The sequence below is a fragment of the Micromesistius poutassou genome (genome assembly GCF_964030765.1).
Source record: "Micromesistius poutassou genome assembly, chromosome: 22".
Classification (NCBI taxonomy): domain Eukaryota; kingdom Metazoa; phylum Chordata; class Actinopteri; order Gadiformes; family Gadidae; genus Micromesistius; species Micromesistius poutassou.
The window spans coordinates 1,134,025-1,160,091 of record NC_140292.1 but is presented as its reverse complement, the minus strand read 5'-3'; the positions used below and the strand labels follow the sequence as shown (position 1 = coordinate 1,160,091).

The window sequence follows — 26,067 nt, the reverse complement described above, 5'->3', positions numbered from 1 at the left end:
CATACACTGTAGATATTGCAGTACATGGGGTTCCTCAGGTAGCACAGTCTGTGTACAGTCGTACCTCTTCTGTCCGAGGTCATCATAGGTGAAAGAACTCTCCGCGCACACAGAATGTATTTGTGATATCAGTCGTGCGTTTATCTTTCATTCACCCGTTCCCGATCCGCGTTCTGCGATGAGCCGGTTTGAGTGAGCGCTCACAGCCAGTTCGTCTTTAATGTCTACGGTGGATTTGTATTCCTTTAAAAACAAAACATAGTGATTCTGTCAAGACGATTTATCATTTCAACGCTACATTTTCTTGTAAAGTCTTCTGATTATGACCGTGTAATGTATTATTTCAGTACTCTGTCAACTACCGTGTTTGAAAAAAATATATATTAATCATATTCTATGTGGGAATTATAATAAAAAAAATGCACACATTGAATTTTCTTCAGAGCCAGTTTTTTAAGGGTCCCAGTGCTGTAAAACCAAATCAACGAATGAAACTCAAGACAAATGGATTGACATATGCTTTTTTATTTTGATCGCCATGGTTACACCTACGTCCTTCTCCACAGAGTAACCACTTTATTAGCAAATCCTATTCCCGCCATTCCCCGCTGCCTATTGGTCCCCTGGTGCATTGAAACACTGTGGAAAAGCACAAGTCTGTTTGCTCTCTGTGTTTTCCCCAGTCTGCCTAGAAACAGTGTTATGACCTGGCTATTACCTGTACTTAAACAGAAATTTAAACCATACAAGGCTTATTCACACACACACACACACACACACAATACATACCGGTACATAAGAGTTGATTAACATAAAAAATATTATTTATTGATTTAATGTCTGTAAATAACAACAGGTCTGTGAATAACATTTTATGTTTAGTGTATTTGAATCCAAGTGGCGGTGAACTCAACAAACGTTTTTTCAAACTTAACATTGAAAGAAGATTTCAACTAAATATCCATAAAAGAAAATGTCTTGGACAGATGCTTCGTTAGATGATTGTCATTAACATTGACAGATGATTTAAAAGTGACTTTTTCATTTCATCCTCCCTTTAATGAGCGTTTTCTTACCTTGCTTACACTCTCAGCCTCCAACAAGAAACAATATCACAAAGAAAAGCGACATTACATTTATCAATGCAAAAATATGCCCCAAAAGGCAACTTTCTAATTCAAAGACTTATTAAATATGAATTCAAGGCTCCGAATATAAAATAGCATAGGCATCACACGTGGACGTAAAGTAACTGACCGACTAGGTCAAGGAAGGGCCCAATTTTTGTAAGACAAAAATAGCAATTTCTCAGGAGTCTCCATTTATACAATTGTATGAAATATAACGAACTTTTGTTAACAAAAAGAGCAAATGGTCTGGGATTAATTCCACCCCTTAAGAAATGAAAGAAAAGAAAACCAATCCGAACAGACTCATCACAATACATTCAGGACCACAATACAAAACGTGGCACGGTGCTTTCTCCGATTCCAATACAAAATACGAATACAAAACTATATCCAATCGACATATCAATTCCTCTGTGTGTGGACTACGTTATCGTCAGTAGTAGTAATCCTGGGCTTCTGCTCGCCTCAACCTCTCCTTGCGCGTGTATCTGAATGACTTCCCATGGGTTTGTATGATTTCATCAAACTTAATTTAAAAAGGAAACAGGGACATAGTTAAGAAAAAAATAAAAGAGTTGTAGTCGGAGCACGCCACGTCGGCGTGTACAACCCGCGAGTTGAGTTTCAGAGAAAACGCTTGTTGGAATCTATCGCCACGACAACAGCGTACGTACGTACAACATGAACGGCATCGTATGTATATATTCAGGGAACAACAAGTCAATCCATATAGACCTCGCCACCCCACTCCCAAAAATAACATATCTATACATGCCTATGCGTTTATCTATGGTGGGATTGAGCAAAACAAAGTAATAATAGATCTGCCCGATCTGTCATTGAAATCGTGAGGGCGCCTACCCCCCCCCCCGGTCCGGGGGTGTGTGTGTGTGCTCTCGGAACCCCCCAGTCGTGTCGACGCAGTTCCCCCGATTTCCTGTGAATGCGGTCGGTTCTCCATCCATCTCGTTTTTTCCGCATGTCTTCCTCCGTGATTCCGCCGGCCAGCCCCCGCCCCCAGCTCAGCCCTGGCTGTTGCTGCTTGCTGTGCTGTTCTTGCTGTTCTTGCTGTTCTTGGACGGTTTGGTGCTGCCGTCGTGGGACGTTTTCTGGTCATCGCCCGTGAGCAGGGCCTTGATCTCCGAGGGGATCTTGCCCTGGTCCATGGCGGAGCACCACTGCTTGTACTGCGGATGAGAGAGGTCGTCACAACGGGATAAGAGAGGCCGTGATTGCATTGGGGGGTCACATTGGGGGACGCAAGTAACGACACACTATGAGTGAACGATTTTAGTTAAAAAAACAACAAATCTAGTTTAGTCATTTGGATTAAATTGATTGGCGTCATTACTAAAAGATAATTAAGTATCGGACATAATGAGCAATGAAATCAGGGCTAGGGTTGGTGAGTACAGTGTGAGTGTGGTTAGGGTTTGGTTTGTATACATAGTGTATAGTGTAGTTACCATCTCTAGCTCCTCGCGGAGGGCGCAGATGGCCCTCTCCTTGCTGGACACCAGCTCCTCCAGGTACTGATACCGGAGCTTCTTCCGAGCCCGACACTCCCTCGCGCTCTGCCGGCTCCTCTCCAGCTTGGCCTTCAGGTCGATCTTGGCCGGCTTGCGTCCTCTCTTCCCCGGCTTCTTCACTTTACCCGCAACAATCTGTCAAATAAATAGAAACCACAATACATCATCCCATCTAACCGGAGGCATACTATTTATAGTGTCTGCTACCAAGAATCCTAAGGTATTCTTCGCATGCTGATTTTGGAGTGTGTTTACATCTTGTAAACCGCGATAATTCAGTCAACCTGTTGAAAAATGCAAAACTTCCCCGAACCAACGAATCCCCCAATAATACTAAATGTTGATCTCTTAGCCTTTTTCATTTTAGTTGCCAAGTTCCATTCTCTTATCATCATGCAGAATGTAACTAAAGTATACAGTAGTAAAGTGGGATGCAATTACTGTGGCTTGCATAGTATCATCGATCAATGCATGGAGCATCGTTATAACGCGTTTAGGATTGAAGGAAAAACACATTCCAGATCTAAACAAGAAGAAACACCATTAAGACTATGATGGAAAGACAGTAAGACCTGAACCTCGCAGTGTACCTGCAGGCCCAGTATCCTAGCTCTGCTCGCCACACACACACACACACACACACACACACACACACACACATATACTATAATACTCGACCCAACCAACGTGAACTGTGGTTTGCTTCGGGTTCAGTTTAATGAAACAGGCGGATAGTGAGCTGTGGTGTTTTGTCTCACCTTATTGTCATCCATTTTAGTGCCCGACGTAAACACTTGCGCTTTCTTGCTAACCTCAGAGTAATCACGTTACGGGACAGAAGACGACCACGATTATCACCACTGTTTAACAAGACGCGTTTATACGGACGGATGCACGATCGTTAGCCTCCTCCAGCGTCCATTAATCACGTCCAGATTGTTACAGTTTTGGAATTGCAAGCTATTGCCTTGTGTTTACATCACTTTCATACTTCCTGTTGTGGTTCTGTTCCGGAAGTACGTCACGCCCCCTCGTCGTCGTGCTCTGCTCGAGCCCGCACTGCCGCCACGCGGACGGTTCAGAACTGCAACGTTTTTTTTGGAGCCAGAGTTCTGATATACTATCACTACTGGAAATGTAATTCAGTTCATATTTGAGGACAAGTGTATCAACAATGATAAACCTCAAGTAAAATATTCATTTTAAATATTATAAGTCAAGTGAACGTATACGAGCTTGACAAGGGGGAGTTCATGCATGTGGGCCGCTTCAAAAAAGATAAACATCGCGTATTGTAGGGACGGACTGTAAACCACCAATTGATATATATTTTTTAAATTGTATAGATCTAATAAACATCCGCAGCGATTTATCTTTTTATATAACCATATCCTCTGGCGGACTTTGAGGCGTGTGCCTGCGCCTTTAAGAGCGGCCGCTGCGCTCCGACTGGAGCCGCGATGACGGCATCCTTTTATTTTTATCGCAATGACCTCATGTCTTATGGCAGAAGTTTACTAACGACACAATCTCTTTCTTTTATATAACTTCGCCGTGCGCAGGAACCTTCGCTCGGCTGTCTTCGTCTCGGCGGGGGGCCATGGAGCGTCTTCATTAAACTCCAACTCTTGGCTGTATGGCGAAAAAAAAGTCATTTTCACGACAAATTCTCTAACGGTGAGTTTTCGAAATTTCTAATGAGCGACTCGGCAGCATCTCGCAACGAGGCCTCAGTTATGGAGTTGATCTCCATGTGTTCTCGGACAGGGGCTCTGAAAGTAACACATTGTACAACAAAATGACTCAAAAAGACCTGCGGTGTGTGGTGGATACTTAGGAAACGACCGCACGTATTTCTGCGCGTCGACCTGTCGCGATATATCGGCGTACGAAATGTGTGTTCCGATTTAAACACTTTTCTAATGTCGACCACTGCGGACAGGATAGCTTTAGACTGGACAGGACCCGACCAGGATGAAACTTTCGTTATAAATCACTCTTGGCGATACCCTCATTTGATAGGATGACCAAGCGCCATCATGTCGACTTATGATGTCTGCCCTGTGGTTTATTTATTGTCTCTTTTAATATCTGGTGTGAGGAGGACTGGGCAATGTGTAGGTATGGTTGTTGTGTAGATGCATGTTGTCGACTGTGTATGCTGGGGTTGATCAGCTGTCACAGAAAGATGTTCCAATCTGTCAATCAGCTGTCACAACACAGACTCATACTATACTTAGGCGGTGAACTATAAGACCGCAAAGCAAAAGACGCATTAAATCAATTGAATCATATGGTAACAACCCCTATAATAACCATGTCTTTGCATCTTTTCTAGCGATAAAGGAAGTTAAAGGGCTAATACAATAAAACAGTTTGCACACATCATGTTAATGATTACAACCTGAGGCGTCTACAGCGACAGGGTCATGGAGAGTGGTTTTCTGGGGGATAGGCACTAGGCAGACCAGTTTATATGAAACACTAGTAAGGTATGTCTACTGTCGTCTGCTCCAGCCCGCTCTCCGTCTAAATTACATGTTTTAACCAGATGTACCGCCTGATTGAAGCAGACTTGATGTTTGGTGGGGAGAGGGAGACGTAAAGAGTGTGATCATCTGATTAAACGGTGTGTATTTCAGGAAGCAGATGTCTGAGATGTTGTCTGGCCTGATATTACATGTCGTTCTTTTATCAGAAAACCTTCCACAGGATACATGAGCAGCTGGAACTATCGCAGTATCAGTGGGGGCATGAATAAAGCTTTTTTTTTATAAGGCCACAAAATCTAGCACAAATACACTATCAAAGTGGTAGTTGATGTTAATTAACATGTTACAGACAACTTTTAATAGTATATTTAGTATTTGAGGATTTGCAAAGAATTGATGGAAATACATGAGTGTGGTGTAATTGATGTGAATTCAAGGAAAGGGCACTTTCCCACATTGTGAAAACTTGGTAGTTTTGAAGAAAGTTAAAATTCAATTTAATGTAAAATAAGTTAGAGAATGTAGAAGAAGAGAAGAATGAAATAGCTAGTATTGACCAAAGCATGGCTACTTAAGATAGTAAATCTGAAATAAGGTAAATATCAGCATGGTCCTTTTTAGAAGCACAAATAGTGCATGTGTTTCGCTAAAGGCCACTTTTTCCAAAGACTAACATAGACCTTAATCAGTCCACACCGCTCACCGGCCAAATCTGAACGTAATTTAAAGTGGAAAGTGACATCACACATAGTTGTCATCAATCACATCACCTCACTTTGTTTCTGTACCTGCATCTGTCCCAGTGCTGGGATTTTAACGTTTAATATCTTTAAAAGTTAATAAACATTTGCCCCTCCCATCGCCACTTCCACTAGGATGGGAATGATTGTTTTGAAAGGTGACCACTCAAGTCAGTCAAGTGTAGTTTATTTGTATAGCTCAAAGGGCTTCAGAGGCCATGTTTTATGACCCCCACCCATACCCAGCCCCTAAAAGAGCAAGAAAAACCATCTCTTTCTAGGGATGGTTAGGATTGCAATGGTTGCCATAATGAACATACATAATGGTGGCATTAAACTCATCCTCTGCTAGAAGACCCGAGTCCTTGTCTTCAATGAGGTCCTCATCCATATATGTATTTAAAAGGATGAACTCAATGTTTTACGTAACTGGGTTTTAGGTTCCGGATCTGTTGAGCTAATACTCCCTCCCCCTAGCACTGATTGGCCCGTCGACTTCTTGGGTTTTGGAAGTCGCTTTTAACAAGGTCAAGGCCCGACTGATCTTCAGAGAGAAGCTGAGATGTGAACTGAAATATTCCCACAATGTGAACTGTGTGAATAGCACAGACTCATGAGGCTAGTTTAGGTCATGAAGGACTAATTACCAGAGAGGACGGGTCAGAGCTTTCTGGTTAACCCATCAAAACACTCATTAGCCTTTTCGTTGACACAATAACAATAACGACAAAGCAACATGTTTCAGTTTGGAACTCATACCTCCTGGTTGGCAATTGGCCCGTGGGACCTGGTTGTAAAACAGATCAGTAAAGTGGATATTCAGAGTACGGCTGGGCTGTTCAGACATGGTCCATCTAGGTAGGATGTCTTGCTTAATTACACCAATTAGAGCGGTTGTTATACACATAGAGAATGCCAGTGACCTATTCACTTTAATTACTGAGTTAAAAGTAACACCAATCTCAGAATAAGGAAGCCAGACATTTTTTTATTTTCTATATATATATATACAGATTTTTTTTTATTTCAACATCCATTGCTCATTTATGTCTAACTATATGGGAAACCAAATGACGAAACAGGCAAATCTTTGAGATTTGCTCATATGTGGTTTGAATATTCGGTGGGTCATGAGGCGTGTAGTAGCTTGGACGAGATCACAGCAACGAAATTCACTCTCTTGTGATATTTATCGTGATATTTGCTCTCTTATTACAATAGAGAAACGTTATTAATGTATAACTCAACCCAACTATTCACGGCCTGCAGACAATCTTCGGCTACCATCTGTTTCCCTGAGTGTCAACAATCGGTATAGTTTGGTGAGATAAGAGGCCTTGTTGAGAAATAAAATGACTAAACGGGCGTGTTGCTAATAGGTCCGACACGCTATGCTGCTGTTAGCTCCGCCAACGGCAAGCATGGCCCCGCCCCTTTTGTGTGGAATGACTCTGCCTGGCATCACTAGTCTCATCGTCGTGAGCTGATGGCCATCTAACACGTTTAGACCCCGGGCTAGACCTTTAAAAAATAAAAAGGGATAACTTGATAAAGGCCATGGGTGCGGTCCCGTCCTCCGTCATCTCAGCACTGCTTAGTTCCTCCTGCTCGACTACTAACTGCTGCTGGTCATTGCTCGTTCACTTGTTGTCTCTCTCTAGTGAACGAGCAGTAGGGATTGTACATCAGAATGCATCATGGTTTTTTTTTGTTCCTGATACCCCGCCATTTTGAGAGGACTCAAAGAGAGAGAGTTGCAGTAAAGTCCTATAACTACATACCATATCGGAGTGGATTCCCGAGTGTGACTATAGGAACGCAACCGCCAAACTATCGTGATTAGAGCCCTACCGATATATCTGTTATAGGCCGATGCTGGCCTATCGCAGATATATCGCTATCGGTGTATGTGTTTGCCGACAAACGCTGACATGAAAAACTTTAGAAATGCTTTCAATTTATTAACGTTATCACCTCTTTATAAATCATCTACTGCGGTGGTTGAATCTGACCGATATCGTTAATATTCGAATCCCTGATATCAGTGTCTGTATCGGCCCCTAGAATCCCGTATCGGTCGGGCTCTAGTCCTGATGGCGCAGCTGATCTAAAGGGTCGTGAAATCTGACCTCACGGAACTAAAGGGTGATGTATCAGGGAGCGGGGAGGGGGGGGGGGGGATTTCCCTCCGCTCAGTTTAGTCACCCTCTCCACGGGCCGCGGTCTGTGCGGAACGCCATCGCCTCGCCGCCGCTGTTGCCATGTGAAGTGAAGGATGGCCATGGGAGATGAGAGATGAGATCTGCATGCAGGGTATATTTAGCCCCCCGGCATCATTCTTTTTGCAACTCGATTCCCGCCGAGACTCCATTCGTCTTCCACCGATACGGCGCTCGCAGACGCTCAGGAAACTGCTGACGGAAGCCGTACGCTTCTGTGGAGGTCAAAGAGGTCGACGCTGTTTTGAACACGTTTGTACTTATTCCGGTTTCATACGACCAGTCAAACTTTAAATCGGTTTCTAAAAGCTTAATCAACAGCTTTGGGAAGGTCTCTCGACGGCGGAGACTTTGGCACCGGTCAGCACATGCCGATGTCCTTTTAATTTTTTACAGGATTTTATCTGACTGCCAACACACACACACACACACACACACACACACCGATATACGGTACCTTAACCTCCAGACAGTTTTCAGCGCTTTTCAGGCTGGAATAATTAAAGGGTGGCAAAACAATAATAATTAATGTTATTTCCTTAAGTGTGTTTGCATGTCTTCTATAAACTCTGCCTCTGTCAGGCCAGGACAGTTTTGACACATCCCATGTAAAATATAATTTGGAGGAAGCAGGTGGGAAAGCGTTGGTGGAACTGAGAACTTTTCTTCTTCGCGGTGAACTACGGCTCCACACTTTGTGCTGTGCGAGTTCCTTTTGAGAAGTACAAGCCTGGAGCTGAAACGAACTGAAACCTGACAGCCAACACCGCGTTCTGACACCTAATTATTGAATTTGCGTAATAAAAAACCTGTCAAGTAAAATTGGATGGATTTAGCATTTGTTCTTCTGTGTTCGGAGGCATATGAAAGTCTTTGTCTGGCGAGGGGGCTATTGTTACCGTGTGGTGCTAATCCGATGGGAGGAAATCCCATCGGCGTAGGATTTCATCATTTTCCCCTTTTTTATTACGATTGTTCTTTGGCACTCGTCTCCGAATCCGACCCGCCTCGACGGGTGGTCCCGTCTCAAGGAGAGACATGTTTTGGGGAAGTTTCTTTGTTGCGTTCCTCATCCAGTAAATGCTGGTTTATGCAGCGCAGGGGAATTTCCTCGGGCCCGTGGCCAGATGATTCGACTCGGGTATAACGGTAGCCGCGCTGAAAATGGGAAGTCAGCGACTGCAGTCTTTGTAGCAAACGTATGCTTAAGAAATTGCAATTGTTCCTTCTCTCTCGCTAAGCCATTGACGAAAGGTATTTAACACCGAGACATTCAAGGTCACTAGCTGTGATGCAATCTTTGCTATGCACCCCCCCCCACCTTATGCTTATCTTGTTTTATTTCTATGTCTCGCCTGCCTCCCCCCTTCTCTCCCCCTGGTAGAGGCATTGTGGGACACTGGAAACATTTTTTTCTGACATCTAATTATCTCCCTCTCTCCCTATATCTCTCCCCTCTCTCTCCCCTCTCTCTCTCCCCCTCTCCCACAGCGCCCACCCCCCCACCACCCAAAGAGGCCGATAAGCACTTAAGCATGAAGGCGGGGAGCGAGGTGTGCGATGATGTAACGGCCGCGCAGCCCAAGAGAGAAGACTTCTTTTGTCGTAGACGAGCAATGGTGTGAATACGTCTGCCCCTTAGACCCGCCCCCTCCCTCCCTCCCCCCCCCTCCCCTCCTTTCTTCCCTCCCCTCCCCTCCACTCCTTTCTTCCCTCCCCCCCCTCACTCCTTCCCTCCCTCCTCACACATCCCTAGAAAGTCTCTCTTCTTCTCAGAAACTAGGCCGCAGTTGTAGACATTTTGGCATACAAACACCCACACAGACACAGAGAGACACACAAAGAGACACGCGCACGCACACGCGCACGCACTCACACACAAGGAGGATAGTCGCGGGAGGGTTACATAAAATCTTTTCGACCAATAGCGAGGCCTCCTGTCTTTTTACACCGCTTTCCTTCCCTCTGTGTCGCTCTTTTTTTCTCTCTCTCTCTTTCTCTGGCTCGCACTCTGTTGTCACACACACTCACTCATTCGCGCTCTCTCTCTGTCTCTCTCTCTCTCTGTCTCTCTCTCTCTTTTGGCCCTGGGTCCGGGCAGCCGAGCTCCATCAGTATGACATCATCCCCAGCCGACACAATGGCGCTCTTCATCTCCTGAGGGCCCTCGCTAGGAGCTGCGTCATCGCTGCCCCCCCCACCCCCCCACCCCCCCCCAGCAGCCCCGACCGGGAGGAGGAGCAGGAGGAGGAGGAGGAGGAGCAGAGGAGGAGGAGGAGGAGGAGGAGGAGGAGCAGAGGGCATACAGAGGAGGCCGGTGGAGACTGCAGGGTGGGGGGTCTGTGGGTTCGGGGGGTCCGGGTGGGGTCGGGGGAGGGTGAGGGTGTGGGGCGGGGTGGGGGGGGGGGGGGGGTGATTAGTCTCTCCAGAGAGCGAGGAGGCGAGGGAGAGTAAGAGGCAGACGGGGGGGGGGCGAGCCGTCATGGCGGAGCGTCCAGTCGCCACAGCGCGGACCGCCGGCGGCCGTTCGGTCAACGCCAATGCCGCCGCCGCCACCGTGGGGGTCCCCCGGCGGGCCACGCCCATCGCGGCGGAGGCCCTGGTGGCGCTGCTGGAGAGCGGGCTGGACCGCGTGCTGCTCATCGACAGCCGGCCCTTCGTGGACTACAACGCCGCCCACGTGCTGGAGGCCGTCAACGTCAACTGCTCCAAGCTGATGAAGAGGAGGCTGCAGCAGGACAAGGTGCTCATCGCAGAGCTGCTGCAGCACTCCGCCAAGAAGAAGGTGAGGCTCTCTGTCCCCGCCGTCCCCCTTCTCTCCCTCTGTCCTCTCCCTCTCCGTTTCTCCCTCTGTCCTCTCCCTCTCCGTCTCTCCCCCCGTCCTCTCCATCTCCCCTTGTGTCCCCTCCTCCCCCGTCTCTCCCCCCCGTCCCCTCCTCCCCCATCTCTCCCCCCCGTCCCCTCCTCTCCCGTCCCCCCCCGTCCCCTCCTCTCCCGTCCCCCCCCGTCCTGTGTATCCCCTGTCCTCCCCCCCCCCCCTTTCTCCCCCAATCCCTCCCATCCCGTCTCTCACTCCCTCCCTGGCACACACTTGTGGGTCCTCTTATGTCTGTTGGCCGGTGAACGGGTGAGCGTTGGGTTCACAGCGCTGGCGCCCGGCAGAGCGAGCGCCCCGCTCTCACCAAGGCTCGAACCGCGGCCATGGGCAGCGTGATGCCACACACGCGCGCACACGCACGTGTTTATTTATACGTGTGTATTTGTGTATTTACTGGGGTCGGCCTCATGTGTCGCAGCACCCAGGCCCATCCCTCTCGCGGTCTGGCGTTCGAAATGGGAATGGCTTGAATTGTTTGTTTGTTTGTTGTTTATTACTGAGGCAACAGATTCCGACAGATTGTAACTACAGATTGTAAGCTATACTTGATTTCCTTTGGTCCACGGTCGCGGCGGGAAAGGAGCACAGCTGTTGCTCTGAATGTGCACGTCGACTTTAAATGCGGCCCTGGGTTCCAGTACTTTATTAGGGGCTTACTGGCGGTGCGCAGCTCCCCCCCCCACTCCCCCCCACCCTCCCCGCGCATCTTGCCGAATTAGGGGTGACTAGGAGGTTGGTTGACCGCTACAAGGGAGCTCTGCTAATTAGCAGCCTTATGCTAACGAGTTCCAGTTTGCTGTAAGCTAGATACCGCAGTTAATCCAGGACACTTGTGAGAACGTTTTACACCGTCTGTTAGTGTGACGGCAGAGAAATGCCCACTTCCCCAGACAAATGACCTCAGGTTCATCTGCTTGTGAGTGGAAGGGGAAGGTGGTGGATGGGAGTTAACAGGTTCACAGTTTGTGAAAGTTAAGATGATGCTGAAGGTAAACAAAAAAAGCTTGTAATGTTAAAAACGTACTGTTGTTTGTTGTTTGAACGTGAGATCATCCAAACAAAAGTAGCTGTAAATGCTTCTTAAAGAGGCACTACCCTCAGAAACTCCTCCTGGTAGTTTTACTCGGTCTATAAACATTGTTTTATGTGCAGAACGTCAGACCCAATACCTAAAAATAAAAGTTCCACTCTCCACTCAGTTACACTTAATTCCACAATTACATTCAATTCAAATTAATTTAATTGAAGCGGGCCCAAACCCTTAACCCACTCTATTTCAGCTGTCCAACGTTCGCTGTAATAGGATTGTCAATCTACATCAAATAGATCTATGGTCTCTGTAATCGTTAAAAAAACATGGACATATTTGTGGCTGGAAAATAATCAGAACGTGATTATGTCACGGTTTATGTCAACCACTAAATTTATATAATTTCACCCCCACAACCACCACCTACTGACAGACCCTCAATCACAGCCTCACTCATCGTAGGAATCAGACCCTTATTGTGATTATGGCAGTGCCTTTATAACTACATATGAATGAGTCCCTGGGTTCACATTCAACGTTTTGACGTTTTTGCGGGAGCCAATCACCAAGCTGGCTTCTCCCCCTGGTGCGCTATTGGCTGATTTAACACAATGACGACAGGGAAGCGACGGCAAGCAGACAATTGCGTACAGAGTCAGGTGAACTAGGCCCGTCGATCACGCCTCTTTTGCTGAAGAAAATGACGGCAGCCTCCCCAGACCAACGTGCAATCTACGATTGAGCTTGGTCTGGCAATAGCCAGGCTAGCTCCTACCCCTTATACACCAGACTTGTACATCAGAGTGCATCCTGGGAGTTGTTGTTGGCCCTGCTCCGCCGTAATGAGCGGACTCAGGGGAGTTGTAGTGCTGTGAAATCCTAAATCAACGTTAATGCACCGTGACGGAGGCTAATGAAAACGGTGTTTTGCCTCGTCCCGCTTGAGCGGCTCTGTGGCAGCTTCCCCGTGATGACAAATCATCTCCTGATTATTGACTAAACAACGAGGCTAAAACAGAACCGTTACCACCAACACAATAACAATCAAGGCTTCTAGGCCTCGGAAATTGCCCCCAAAAAGTGTTGATATCCAAGCCTTTTGGAGGTTCCCCCTTTATTTCTGCGTAGGAGTTTTCCTCCTCACATTTCATGCTGAGAATTGGGCCTAGAGAGGCCAGAAGCCCACTCTTAAATAGCACTGGGTATGAGGCTGCACGTCTGTGGAGACCCCTTGTCTTTATGATGGCTTACATCGACCTTACACCCCCACCATGCCTGTCTCCTGATTCCTGATCTCTGATTCCTGATCCAACCCCGTGATTCTCTGATCCCTGATCTCACACCTGATGCTCTGATCTCTGATCCAACGCCTGATCCCTGATCCACGCCTGTTGCTCTGACCCCTGCAGCTGGAGCTCCAGGGGGACCAGGAGGTGGTGGTGTACGACCTGAGCTCCACGGACCCCGCCGGCCTCTCCTCGGACAGCTTCCTCAGCGTCCTGCTGGCCAAGCTGGAGCGCAGCTTCCCCTCCGTGCACCTGCTCGCAGGTGAGACCCCGTCACCGCGCCAAGGCCCTGGTTCCTCAGGAAGGGTTCACATTCACACACTGGTACAGGGGGAAACTTAAACAAAATGTAAAAAAAAAAGTTTGATAATGATAAATGCGGATAATGGGTATACATTTACATTTAGGGCATCTAGCAGACGCTTTTATCCAAAGCGACTTACAATAAGTACATTTGACAGAAGAAAGAACAGCGAAACAACAATATGTTGATGTTGGTACAGTAAGGATGTTCATAGAACCAAGTGCCAGGCATTTACAATTGCTAGGATATACTACAATATCATAGAAATCGATTAATATTAACAGACAAACAAAGAAACATGTTTCTAAGAGTTTTGTAAACCTGTTCTCAGGTTAAACCTTTGCACCGGCAAGAAAAATAGCGGAATTTTGATTCTCACACCGATACAAACATCTAGAACTGTATCAGAAAACATCTTCTTTGTATCGCCAGGCAATCGTTCACATACAAGGAAAGACTCACGGTGTGTAAGTCGTTAGTAATACGCCAGAAAAGTGTTTGAGGGATGTTGCGTTGTGGTTACGATGATAGTAGCCCAACAGTGACGTGTGTCGGCCGATAATCTTCAACTAATAATTGCTAAACTCAGCGGAAGTTGTGTTCTGAAAGCGCACACTGGAGACGTTGTGAGCACATCCCGTTGGCAACACACACACGCGCGGCCGGCAGGTCACGCACAACAACGTGTGATCATGGAAGGAAAACCCTGGTTGCGACACAATGATGTGATTAATAATGCAGCCGCAACTCACAGAATACCCCGTTTAATCTGTTCCTGATCTCATATGCTGCAATGTAATAACGTGGTTTTAGTGCGTAACGGCACACAAAAATATGGTTTGAATATATATAAGATGTTTAAAAATATATAAAGACAAAAAAAAACAGATTGGTTTGCCAATAGTTTGAATGAATAGAAAATAAATAGTAGAATTCATAAATGTAAAAGTATAAAATGAACATGATTCAATATGATGGGTAGAGATTACTCATGCGTAACCAGTTTGCCTTGGCCGGCTCTTCCTAAAAAGTCATCATGTAGTCATGGTGACAGTTCACTGTGTCAGTCTGTCTATGTAATCGGAGTGCTTTCATGCTTGAATTCCCCCACTTTCCAAAGCCCTGTGTGTGTGTGTGTGTGTGTGTGTGTGTGTGTGTGTGTGTGCGTGTGCGTGCTTGCCCGTGTCTTTATTGATCATTGTTTTGGCTTATTGGCTGTACATCCCAGACCCCTCCCTCACGTTTAACGACGTTTGTTCAGCTGCTATCGTAACACATTCGAGATATAGCCGGCTAGCGTCCATCGTGGCAATGCCACGTCTCCTCGATGGCCAATCGGGTGCCTCACAGTCGAATCTCACACGTCGTGGTTACCCGCGATGGAAACGGATGACTAAGCATCGGAGCGACACCGTCACAATATCACCGGAGAGGGCTTTTTATTCCTTTTATCTCGGAAGCACGCGGAACTCTCTGAGCACCGCCACTCGGAAACAGCGCTGTGTGGTGTCATACATGATGAATAGGACAGCGCTGAGGGCCGGCGATGTCATGGGCCGCCGCCGACACAATACCAGCCACCGGGGGTTGTGTGTTGCCCCCCCCCCCCCACAGTATTTTTCTAAACAGACTCCTTTGTCGTGGTGTCAACCCTCAGTTAATCGTTCTGCTATTTTTACAGCTTCTTTTAACAGAACTATTAAATGGTTTTCCCACTTCCCCATTTGGAGAGCAAGCTGTGTGTGTGTGTGTGTGTGTGTGTGTGTGTGTGTGTGTGTGTGTGTGTGTGTGTGTGTGTGTGTGTGTGTGTGTGTGTGTGTGTGTGTGTGTGTGTGTGTGTGTGTGTGTGTGCGTGTGTGCGTGCTTGTTCTGTGTGTTTGTGTGTGTGTGACTGAGTGTGGTGTGTGTGTGTGTGTGTGTGTGTGTGCACATGTTGTGTGTGTGTCTTTGCACGTGTGTGTGTGTGTGTGTGTGTGTATGTGGTGTGTGTATAGTTGTATTTGGTGTGTGTGTGTGTGTGTGTGTGCGCGTCAGCGGCTGTGAACAGTGACCCGCGTTGTGAGCACATTGTGTGGACGAATCGCTTCGGGGGCCGCGGCCAGCGAGCGGGTGGAGTCGCCATGCCGACACGACGTCATCGTTACATAAGAAAGACCGAAAAAGAAAAAAAAAAAACAACCTCAGTGGAAAAAGCAGGGACTGCGGCGGCCGGGGGCCGCATGTCAACGTATCAAACACAACGCAGCGCGTGAAACCAAAGAGGCTCATCTATCAAGGCCCCTGACAGGCCCCAGGGCCCGGGTCCCGGGTTCAGACGGGTGGTAGACATAACCCCCTCCCATCACCATTAGGGCAGGGGCCAGGGTCGGTCTGGGGGCCCCTATGGAGTCGGGGGGGGGGGGGGGGAACACATGTTATTATGTTAACTTATTTTGAGGCTGCTCTGCTGGTTCAACGTTGAGAACGTGTGGACGCGTCTGGGCGGCGAGTGCTACGGCCAATTACAGTTTGAAAAGTTTAAAAGTAGAGAGTGTTCCGCGTAGTTCACATACTGAACTCACTGTCAGCACCTGTGTGTATTTTTACAAGAGACGGGTGTGTGGGTCTGTGTGTGTGTGTGTGTGTGTGTGTGTGTGTGTGTGGGTTATATGTATATATAGTATATACATAGAGAGCCATAACGCACGACCACATAGAAATAGATCCGACAGCGGGCAGCGTAGGAATAGACCCAGCGGAGACGGTGCAATACGATGCAGTGCACCCCGTGTTACCCTGAGTCATGGAAGTGGTCGTGGGCAGGGGGAGATGAAAGGGGACGGACCATCACGGAGAGGCAGAGAGCAGCTCGTTGCCATGGAAACAGCTGGAAAGAGCATCGCTCTGGGAGAGAGAGGCTGCGGCAGGTGGCGTAGGAGCTGAGCATTGTTGTGTAATCAAGAGTCTCTCTCTCTCTCTCTCTCTCTCTCTCTCTCTCTCTCTCTCTCTCTCTCTCTCTCTCTCTCTGTGTCTCTCTCTGTCTCGCTCTCCCTCTTTCGCACTCTGTGTTTCTCTGTCTACCCATCTGTCACTCTCTGTGCGTCTCTCTCTGTCTGTCTCTGTCTCTCTCTCTCTCTCTCTCTCTCACTCTCTCTCTCTCTCTCTCTCTCTCTCTCTGTGTCTCTCTCTGTCTCTCCCTTTCACCCTCTCTCTCTTTCTCTCTCTGTCTCTCTCCCTCTGCAGGCTGACGATGCCCAGAGCTGTTGTTGTTGTTTCTTCTTCCCCGGGGGGGGGCGTTCGAGGCCGTCTGAGGAGTTCATTATTAAAACATTGGAAAGCCACTTGTACTTTTCCCACAGTCGCTCCACGTCGCTTCAGAGCAACACAGTGTGAGAACTGTTGAGGGACAAATGCAGATAATAAAACACAACGCATGACGTACCGTCTACGAATATGTATTAATAATAACAACCTCGCTGGGGTTAGCAAGCTAAAGGATTTAGAAAACCTTATGTTCTCAATGTTAATATTGAATCAGTATTTACTTCCCCAATTCCCCCAATCTCTGTAGGTCCTCTGTGTAGGACCTCTGTGTAGGACCTCTCTGTAGGTCCTCTGTGTAGGACCTCTCTGTAGGACCTCTCTGTAGGTCCTCTCTGTAGGCCTCCATTCACTCACTCAATACTCAACTGAACATTTTTAGCGATTGTGACAATGGATAATATGAATCTCTCCATTGCGACATCCTGTTAAGTACCCATCTCTCTCAAACCGAATTCAATGGATCCATATACTCACTCCCTCAATGACAAACAAACGCACGCACTCACTCACCCACTCACTCACTCACTCACTCACTCACTCACTCACACACACACATGTGTGTGTGTCTGTGTACTTCAACAAACCTAAAACCTGTTTAAAACACACAGCCGGATACCTTGGTGAATCTGCTGCCCTCGACAGGTTGAAATGTGTCATTGGTATGCACTCTGGCAAAAAAAGTCTCTTGCTTTGGGACCTTAACCCAAGGGATTCAAAATGACTGTTTGCATCACAATGTTTTATATTAAACCAATTAATACAGATTTATATGGAGGAAGACACACCTAATAGTGACGCACACTCTGAACAAGCCTTCATCTCAGCTTACCCGTTCCACACAGACAGATAATAACGACCGTGGTCTGATCACCTGGCATCCATCGCTCTCATGTTCTCGCCGTCAATGATTAAGACGTTCCAGACCCTTCTCGGAATCACATGCCGACCAGACGGGCGTCACGCCATGAGGGAGCGTCTGCATGTGATCATCACTTACTCATCACTGTCGCCTTGACAACCGTGTCTTAATGAAACACCAGCCAAAGAAACCCCGAAACTCGGAATGCGTCTCAACCTGGAATTCTACGTGCGTGATGATCACCCTCTTCATCTACCGGCACTGTCTCCCCCCCCCCCCCTCTTCCCCAGGTGGCTTTTCCCAGTTCTCCCAGTTGTTCCCGGGCCTGTGCGAGGGCAAGGCCACCCTGGTGCCCTGCTGTACGTCGTCCTCCCAGCCCTGCCCGCCGGTCACCAGCCTGGGGCCCACGCGCATCCTGCCCCACCTCTACCTGGGCTGCCAGCGGGACGTGCTCAACAAGGTGGGCGAGGGGCGGGGCTATGGAGAAGGGGGAGGAGCCCTGTTGCTATGGAGAAGGGGGAGGGGCCCTGGCTGGGGCCTGCTACTTGGATTTACGTTGTCGGTTGGTGGGGCTGCTTGTTGCGTAGTGGTGTTTGGATGCATCCACTGGAAACAATATGATAACAATTACTTTGATTTTATGTTTTAATCAATAAAACGGAATAAAAAAATGTATTGATGAACTGGTAATGAATTAACTAAGGAATCATCAATAATTTATGAATTCTTAATGAATGTAATTGACAAAAAATTCATTGATTAAGTTATGATTTCTTACTGAGTGTAATTAACTAAGAATTCATCGTTAAGGTATGATTTCTTACTGAGTGCAATTAACTAATATTTCATCAATAAGTAATGATTTCTTAATGAATGTAACGTAATCGTCCTGTAGGACCTGATGCAGCAGAACGACATCATGTTCGTCCTGAACGCCAGCAACACGTGTCCCAAGCCCGACTTCATCTCCGACACGCACTTCCTGCGTGTGCCGGTCAACGACAGCTTCTGTGAGAAGATCCTGCCCTGGCTGGACAAGTCTGTGGAGTTCATAGGTCAGAGGGTCCACCTGTTTCTATGACTTAAACCTGATTGGTTCTAGCTAATTAGTCTAATTAATTGACTCAGTTATAAACATTATTATATAGCATTAGCATACAGGTTAGGGTTAAACTATTCAATTAGGTATAAATGAACACCTTAATTAACATGCACGCCATTAGTAAATGATGACTAGACCATTAGTTATCTTTGAATGGTCTGTTACTTTGTGCTTATTACTGCACGGTAATGAATGTTTAATTAATGTACCCTTATGCTAAAGTGTTGGCATAATGCAAGCATCCAGCCAATTAATTGAAGATTGTGCATACAACAAATATATATATATATATATATATACATCACCTTAATCGTCGTTATCACCCCCAATCAAATTAAAACCCTTTTCTTCTTGTTCCCCCAGAGAGGGCCAAGGCGTCCAACGCCCGGGTGCTGGTGCACTGCCTGGCGGGCATCTCCCGCTCGGCCACCATCGCCATCGCCTACATCATGAAGCGCATGGACATGTCCCTGGACGAGGCCTACAGGTGACAGGGACATCAGAGACACACAAGCTCACCTGGAACACCTAAGGGGGCAGATTGGTCGCACGCAGACCACAGCTGGGACAGGAGATTCATTATAATCGGGGAATGGGTTCACCTAGCGATTGTTGGTGCTCTGCACTTGGTTCTATGAACATCCTTACTGTAACCGACAGAGATAGATTGTTTTTTACTTTTTTCTGACAAATGTACTTATTGTAAGTCGCTTTGGATAAAAGCGTCTGCTAAATGCCCTAAATGTAAATCTAAACTTCGATAGGATTCACTTCAGTAGTACATTCATCGGTTGTGTTGTCTGTGACTCACAATTACAGGTAATTTTACAATTCTGTCATATTAAATCACTTGAATTATAGTTTTATTCATGTACAGGTGCTTGTACATCACAAACAATCAGTGTTTTATATAACTCAACATGAATGTTCCTCCAGAACAAGTCACCAGTGAACGCCGGCCCCCTCTGTCCCCGGGGTATTTTATATAACTCACATTCCTCGGCCATAGGGTTCAGAGCGGAGGAATGCGTGTCCTAATGAACCCATATCCTCGTGCGACCCCCAATTACAGCGTCCCCTCGTGTCAGCCCCAATTAGCGAGGGAGGCGCGGGACAGCTCCTAATGAAGGCCGTCCAACCCGCCCCGGGACCCCCGTTCTATAGCGACTGTAGTCTGTGGCCCCCCCGGAAAACGATCTGTTCCCCGCCGTTTTCCTTTGATGCGTTTCAGGAATATCTCCGGAAAGACGGACTCATTGCAAAAAAACGCATCGAGCTGTAGAAACGCTGTAGTACATATTCAAGGCCACTGTGTGGCGCTGGTTCTCCACCAAAAAAAGTGGAGCGCATCAAGCCTGCCCGTTAAACCTTTTAGATTGAGCAGAAATACTTTTTAATATACAGTTAGTAATTAAATTTACCAAGGGGCTGATTTTAAAGCTACAAAAATAATACAAATCAAAAAAAATGTCAACGCACCTCTAACGTCCCCAGCTGGTGGGGGGGCGATGACGTCATCGTTTGCATTTCAGGCGTCCACACGAATCTGAACACGAAAACGCATAGGTCCGTTTTTATGTTATCCACCCTGGGACCTGGGTTCAGAAAAGTGCGTTTTCGGCCACCGAAAAAACGCCGGATCTGTCTGGACGGTTGGCCCAAACGCACAAGACTAATCATACTGACACATTGCATTCCCCCCCCCCCCTCCTCCCTTTTCAAAGGTTTGTCAAAGAAAAACGACCCACCATCTCCCCAAACTTCAACTTCCTGGGTCAGCTGTTGGATTTCGAGAAGAAGATCAAAAGCCCCGTCGGTACGGACGCCAAGTGGTCGAACTCCGTCCAATCAGAGGTGCCGGCGGATGCGGAGCCGCCAGGGGCGCCCCGGGAGGCCGAGGGCGTCGGCGGGGCCTGCCTGGAGACGGAGGCGGCGGCAGCGGCGGCGGGAGCGGTGGCGGTGGGGGCGGGGGCGTGGCTGGAGCCCCTCACCCTGCCCTGCGTGCTGGAGGCCGGCCCTGAGGACCAGCTCCTGGCCCGGGCCCTCAGCGGCCTGCAGCTGGCCGCCGAGGGCCCCGAGGACAGCGCCCGGCTGAAACGCTCCTTCTCCCTGGACATCAAGTCGTACGGCGAGCTGGGCGGAGGCGGCGGCGGCGCCGGCGTTGGCGTTGGCGGAGGTGGAGGAGGTGTAGGAGGAGTCGGTGGCGGCGGTGGAGGTGGAGGTGCGCCTCACCGCGTCTTCGCGCCGCAGGGCGACGCGGCCGAGTACTTTAAGCCGTCCGCCTTCAAGGAACCGGCCAGCAAGCCCTGCCAGTTCTCCCCCGTGGAGGAGGTGTCGGAGCAGTCCACGCCGGAGCAGAGCCCGGACAAGGAGCAGGCGGACGCGCCCAGGAACCCCAGCGGCCCCAGCTGCACCGCTCCTCCCCAGCACTCCATCACCACCAACACCAACGCCACCTCTTCCTCCTCCTCCTCCTCCTCCTCGTCCTCCTCGACCTCGACCTCGACCTCCACCACTAACACCACCACCTCCTCCTCCTCCTCCACCTCCTCGTCCTCCTCCTCCTCCTCCTCCACCTCCGCCGCCAAGGAGCCCGGCCCCAAGCCGGCCAGGCTGCACCGGAGCACCAGCCGGGAGGAGACGAGCAGCGCCCAGGCGGCCAGCTTCCTGCTGGGCCTGTCCCGCAGCCAGCAGCACCTGGCGCGCCCCGGCGCCGGGGGCTGCACCCTGAAGGGCTGGCACTCGGACATCCTGCTGGGGCCCGTCACCGTGTCCACGTCCTCGCTGGCCGGCGGCTGGTACCTCTCCTCCGACCCCACGCGCTTCTACTCCACCTCCGCCATCCTGGGCGGCGCCGGGGGCGGCGGGAACGTCGGTAACGTCGGCAACGTCGGCAACGGGGGCGGGGGCTTCGCGGCCTACAGCTGCTCGCAGGGCCTGGAGGCGGTGAGGCGGCGGGGGCGGCAGAAGAGCGGCGACCACGGAGACTCGCGGCGGAGCTGGCACGAGGAGAGCTCCTTCGAGAAGCAGCTGAAGAGGCGCAGCTGCCAGATGGAGTTTGGCGGCGGGATGCTGGAGAGCCGGTCCCGGGAGGAGATGGGGAAGGTGGGCAGCCAGACCAGCTTCTCCGGCAGCATGGAGATCATCGAGGTTTCCTGAGGGGGATTTGTAGTCCCAAGAACCTGGGGATTGTAGTCCTTTTTTTTTCTTTTTTTGGAATGGATTTGTTTTTTTTTTGCGCTCTCCCGCCTAGATGGGATAACACGGACGACACTTAATATAACCCAGGTTAGACCTTGAACTTTAGTGGCACTTTAATAAAGGACGTGCGTTTCTTCAGTTGGCCTTAAATGTAGTAAAGCGTGACTCTCGCCTTGGAAGCAGCGTCATGTTTTTTTCCGAGTGGGAAGGAGAGGAACGCGTAAAGTTGTACAAAAAGAAAAACTGTTGTATTACTGACGACTGAGCCTTTGAATGTTTTGTCTGCGTTGTAGAAAAACCTTTCTGATCCTCTTTTAATTCTCAATCGCCCATTACAATTGTCTGACATATGACTTTTTCTTATCAATACAAGAAACAAGAACCGAAGTCTGGTAATGTTGAACTGGAAAAAAAAAAAAGGAGGTTTATCAAATTATTTTTTGCTTCTCTGCAAGGTGTTGTCAAGGTGTCAACAATCCAGAACCTCACGAATCCAAAATAAGTTTTGAATATTCTTTATTTCATTGAAAACTCTCAACTGGGCTCATTGTTAAAACTCAGGTCCTAATTTGAGCTGCAGGATAATACTTCTGAACTCCTGCGACCGACGAGGTGAAATTAATACAAAGGATTTCTAATGAACTGGAAAGAAATGAAGGTTTTGGGAAACCAAAAGTGCTTGTTGCTTGAAAGATTTTTTTTTTAAATACTTCATTACCACCAGTATGTATTTGAAAAGTAAACATAGCTAGAACGTCAGCTGTCTGGTAGAGAAGGGTTAACTTCAGTGATGCATTCAAGTCCTGTCTGAAAAGGCATTGACTAGACAGAGTTGCAGTTGGCATAAAGGGGTCAGTGTTGGAGGACTTTAGAAACGAGTTCTCTAAACAGGCAGAAACTGAGAGTAAGTGAGTAAGTTAGTGCTTTTCATATCAAAGAGGCTGGGACTCTTGTTCAAAGATCTAACAGCCTTGTCAGAGAGTTTACTGAGTGTTTTAAACTGCTTTTTAAAAGACGTTTCAGAATAACCTTGAGGTCCTTGACAGAGTTTAATACTCCTGACATGCACTTGTGTTTATCTTTGCACTTTTGCAACGTTTAATTCAAGTCGAGTGAAACCAGTTTAATAAGAAGCATAACAGCTTGTGCACATGGTGGAGCAGTTTGTAGGGGCAGGAAACGCATGAATGGATGGGAGTTGTTGAAGATTCTTGAAGTGCATTTACAGTTCCATCATTGAAACGCAATGGATGGGGGGGCTTATTCACTAATTATAGTAAATGAGGAGGTAGTTGTTGGCGTGCTTGTGGTATTTGTGTGTAGTACGTCAAAAACCTCAGACATTGTATACTGTACTTTGTTTTCAATGGAGCCCATTTTCCCCAGCCTAGGAACCAGACGAATCTGCGAGCCCATGTTGTGTTGCGTCTTGCCCCCCCTCCCGTTCAGACAGATTTCCAGCAGACCTGGCCCGGGTTGGGCCAATCACAACCGTTGCTCTGAAAAGGGGCGGGCTTCATACGTTGACTGATCAGAGGAGCGTTTCCTGCTCTGATTGGCTGTAGGTCTAGCCAATGGCGTCCAGAGGCCTTTTGGTCTGGACCCTTAAATAACATCCCCATTGAAATCGGAAATTAACTGAGAGGTTCAAGACTGATACGCATTTGTGCCTTGGTCTGGCCATGTCAGGCTACATTCTTCCCCTACAGAGAAAAACATCTGTTTTAATAACGGGTATACATACGCATTCATGCATCATTCAAATACGTGGTATGACCTGGTGTCCAGAGATGTTATCCTCGGTATACAGGAAGTGATGTCATGCAACAAGCTGGGAAAGTAATCCATCTATCAGACTGTGAGTGACTGTGTTTACTGATGCACCCAGCGATGAGATGTGCTGATTATGTCCCTTAAGGTTATTTTCATTGGCCTGTTTTATTTCTCTCCCTTCACCCTGGCTTTAACTCTCTGACCATTTCCAAATGAAAACAACCGGGTTGTCGTTGACGTTGCCTGCCAAAACTTGACATGTTTTACTGCTCAAATTTGAAGACCGCAATCTTTAATACAAGATAAAGACAAGGCAATTGCTCTTGAACAGACATGGGCGTAACCATGCATTCTTTGGGGGGAGGGGGGTAAAGTAATAATTCTGAGGAAAAAAAACAATTGTCATCCCCAATATACAGTGGTAAATATGTTGAATAGGTCCTCCTTTTAAGAACCGTGTCAACAGATCTTTCTCTTGTTACTTCCTATTTATTTTCAATTTCTTTCCGAAGTGGAGGGGCCACCACTATCTCGGAAAATCGGACTCTTCCTTTAAATGGTGATTTTAAACGGACAATGTCGTCCTCAAAACGTTGTTCTAAATGTGCAAATTTTAAATATATATAAATATCCTAGAATTGTGGACATGCACTTTAAAAATAAATAATAATTCCCCACCCCAACGACTGTACCATGGTTACGCTCTTGTGAACGGATGTAAGGACCAGCCAAAGCGTCATCACTCAAAAAGATTTAAGTCTTTGTATTCCTCGTGTTCAGAGGAAATCTCAAATCATAAACATCTAACGGGACTTTGGTCACCTAACCGCCATCTTGGTTCTTAGCACATTTAGAACCGAAATGGCGACTCTGTGAATGAGGACCCTGGTTGACCCCCATAACATACATACAGGGCATATGTTCTGTTGACCCCCATTCTGCAATGACCCCTCACCCCTCACCCCCAATGCCGCGTTCAAGTTAAAGTCTGCTTCAAAAAACAACATTTGTCTCCATGCCAGCTTTGATCCATTTCCTGTTAACGGTCTGAATCAAATAAGCTTGATGTGCATCTTGACCCTGCACCCCCTCTCCCCAGAGGAGAAGGACGTTTAAGACGAACCCTAACGTGTTTGAAGGTTTGAGTGATTGATGCTTTATAGATTGAACTTGGGGTTGCATATTTTTGGAGTGGGAAAAGGTGTTAAGAAGTGTGGATCCACCCAATATTAAAGGCCCGGATATTTGATTTGATTTTTTTGTCATTAAGAGTGATGGGTTTTGCTTATAAACACAGTCACATGGGAAGGAATGTTTCATGTTTTTAAAGGAATACCACAAAAGACTATAAAGACTTGTGAGTGCTATTTCCCCGCCGATATCTAGAAATGCCTTAAAACAAACCCAATCCAAACAGCTTGTGTTAAGCAGTGTTTTGTTCTCTGGTATCACCAATCGAGTACTTTTCTTTGTCTAGAGAAGTCGAGCATGAACGCGTTGGTTGTGTGGTTGAAGGTTACTCCAAAGCTGTGAACCTGTGCGTGTGTGTGTGGGGTCATGTGAGGTAAACAGACAGAAGTGTGTGTGTGTGTCTGTGTGTGTGTGTGTGTGGGGGGGGGGGGTTATGAATTTCTGCCATAACGTTGATTACTATGCGCCATCCATTTGGTTTCGTACCTAAAGCAATTATTCCAAACGCCACTATAATCCAATAGATTTAAAAAAATATACATGAAGATAAAGCAAAGCCATTGATTCACTAGTTGATCGCTTTACTGGACTGGTAGAGAGGCCCGACATGGGGAGAGGGATAGATGTATTCAGGATTCACACACTTTAGATTAACGATGGTACCTGTATGAATCTATGTGGGAGTAGGCCTGTGTCTTTGTGTGAGATTATGTGTAACTTTTTTTGTTGTTGTAAATGTGCACAGTTTTATGAAGTAAAAAAAAGCAGTAGATGTATGATTACTATTGAAATAAAATTTGAAATGATAACATTTTTTGTTATTTTTATTTGGGATTGCATTTTAAATGTTCATTTAATTTAAAAAACGTGTTTTAAAGGGCTACAATAACAGGACATATTTAATCAACCTTTCCTCATGTACATTTGTCTGTGAAATATTAATTAAAAATACTTAATTAATCATCGTAAGGAAAATTCCAAAATGCTTAAATGAAAGTAATCTCAGTCTCATATTTAAAGTTCAATTGGT

The 26,067-nt window shown here is 47.3% G+C and overlaps 2 protein-coding genes across 3 annotated transcripts; one reads left to right on the top strand and one right to left on the bottom strand.

The window, feature by feature from the left end:
* Positions 1-547: 547 nt before the first annotated feature.
* crebl2 (cAMP responsive element binding protein-like 2) lies at positions 548-3,641 on the bottom strand. The gene is made up of 3 exons (XM_084486613.1): positions 3,418-3,641; positions 2,597-2,794; positions 548-2,317 (listed from the first exon to the last, which is right to left on the bottom strand). The coding sequence occupies exons 1-3, from the start codon at positions 3,430-3,432 to the stop codon at positions 2,153-2,155; spliced, it is 378 nt and encodes a 125-aa protein (XP_084342739.1). The 5' UTR covers positions 3,433-3,641; the 3' UTR covers positions 548-2,152.
* Positions 3,642-4,150: 509 nt separating this feature from the next.
* On the top strand, positions 4,151-25,846 carry dusp16 (dual specificity phosphatase 16). 2 transcript variants are annotated; one of them, XM_084486611.1, is made up of 8 exons: positions 4,151-4,336; positions 9,602-9,729; positions 10,212-10,895; positions 13,428-13,566; positions 18,061-18,230; positions 18,666-18,825; positions 19,236-19,359; positions 20,597-25,846. In XM_084486611.1, exons 3-8 carry the CDS (start codon positions 10,593-10,595, stop codon positions 22,029-22,031), a joined length of 2,331 nt encoding a protein of 776 aa, XP_084342737.1. In that variant the 5' UTR covers positions 4,151-4,336; positions 9,602-9,729; positions 10,212-10,592; the 3' UTR covers positions 22,032-25,846. The 2 variants fall into 2 exon arrangements, with proteins under 2 accessions (XP_084342737.1, XP_084342738.1); XM_084486612.1 differs by lacking the exon at positions 9,602-9,729.
* The last annotated feature ends 221 nt before the right edge of the window (positions 25,847-26,067 follow it).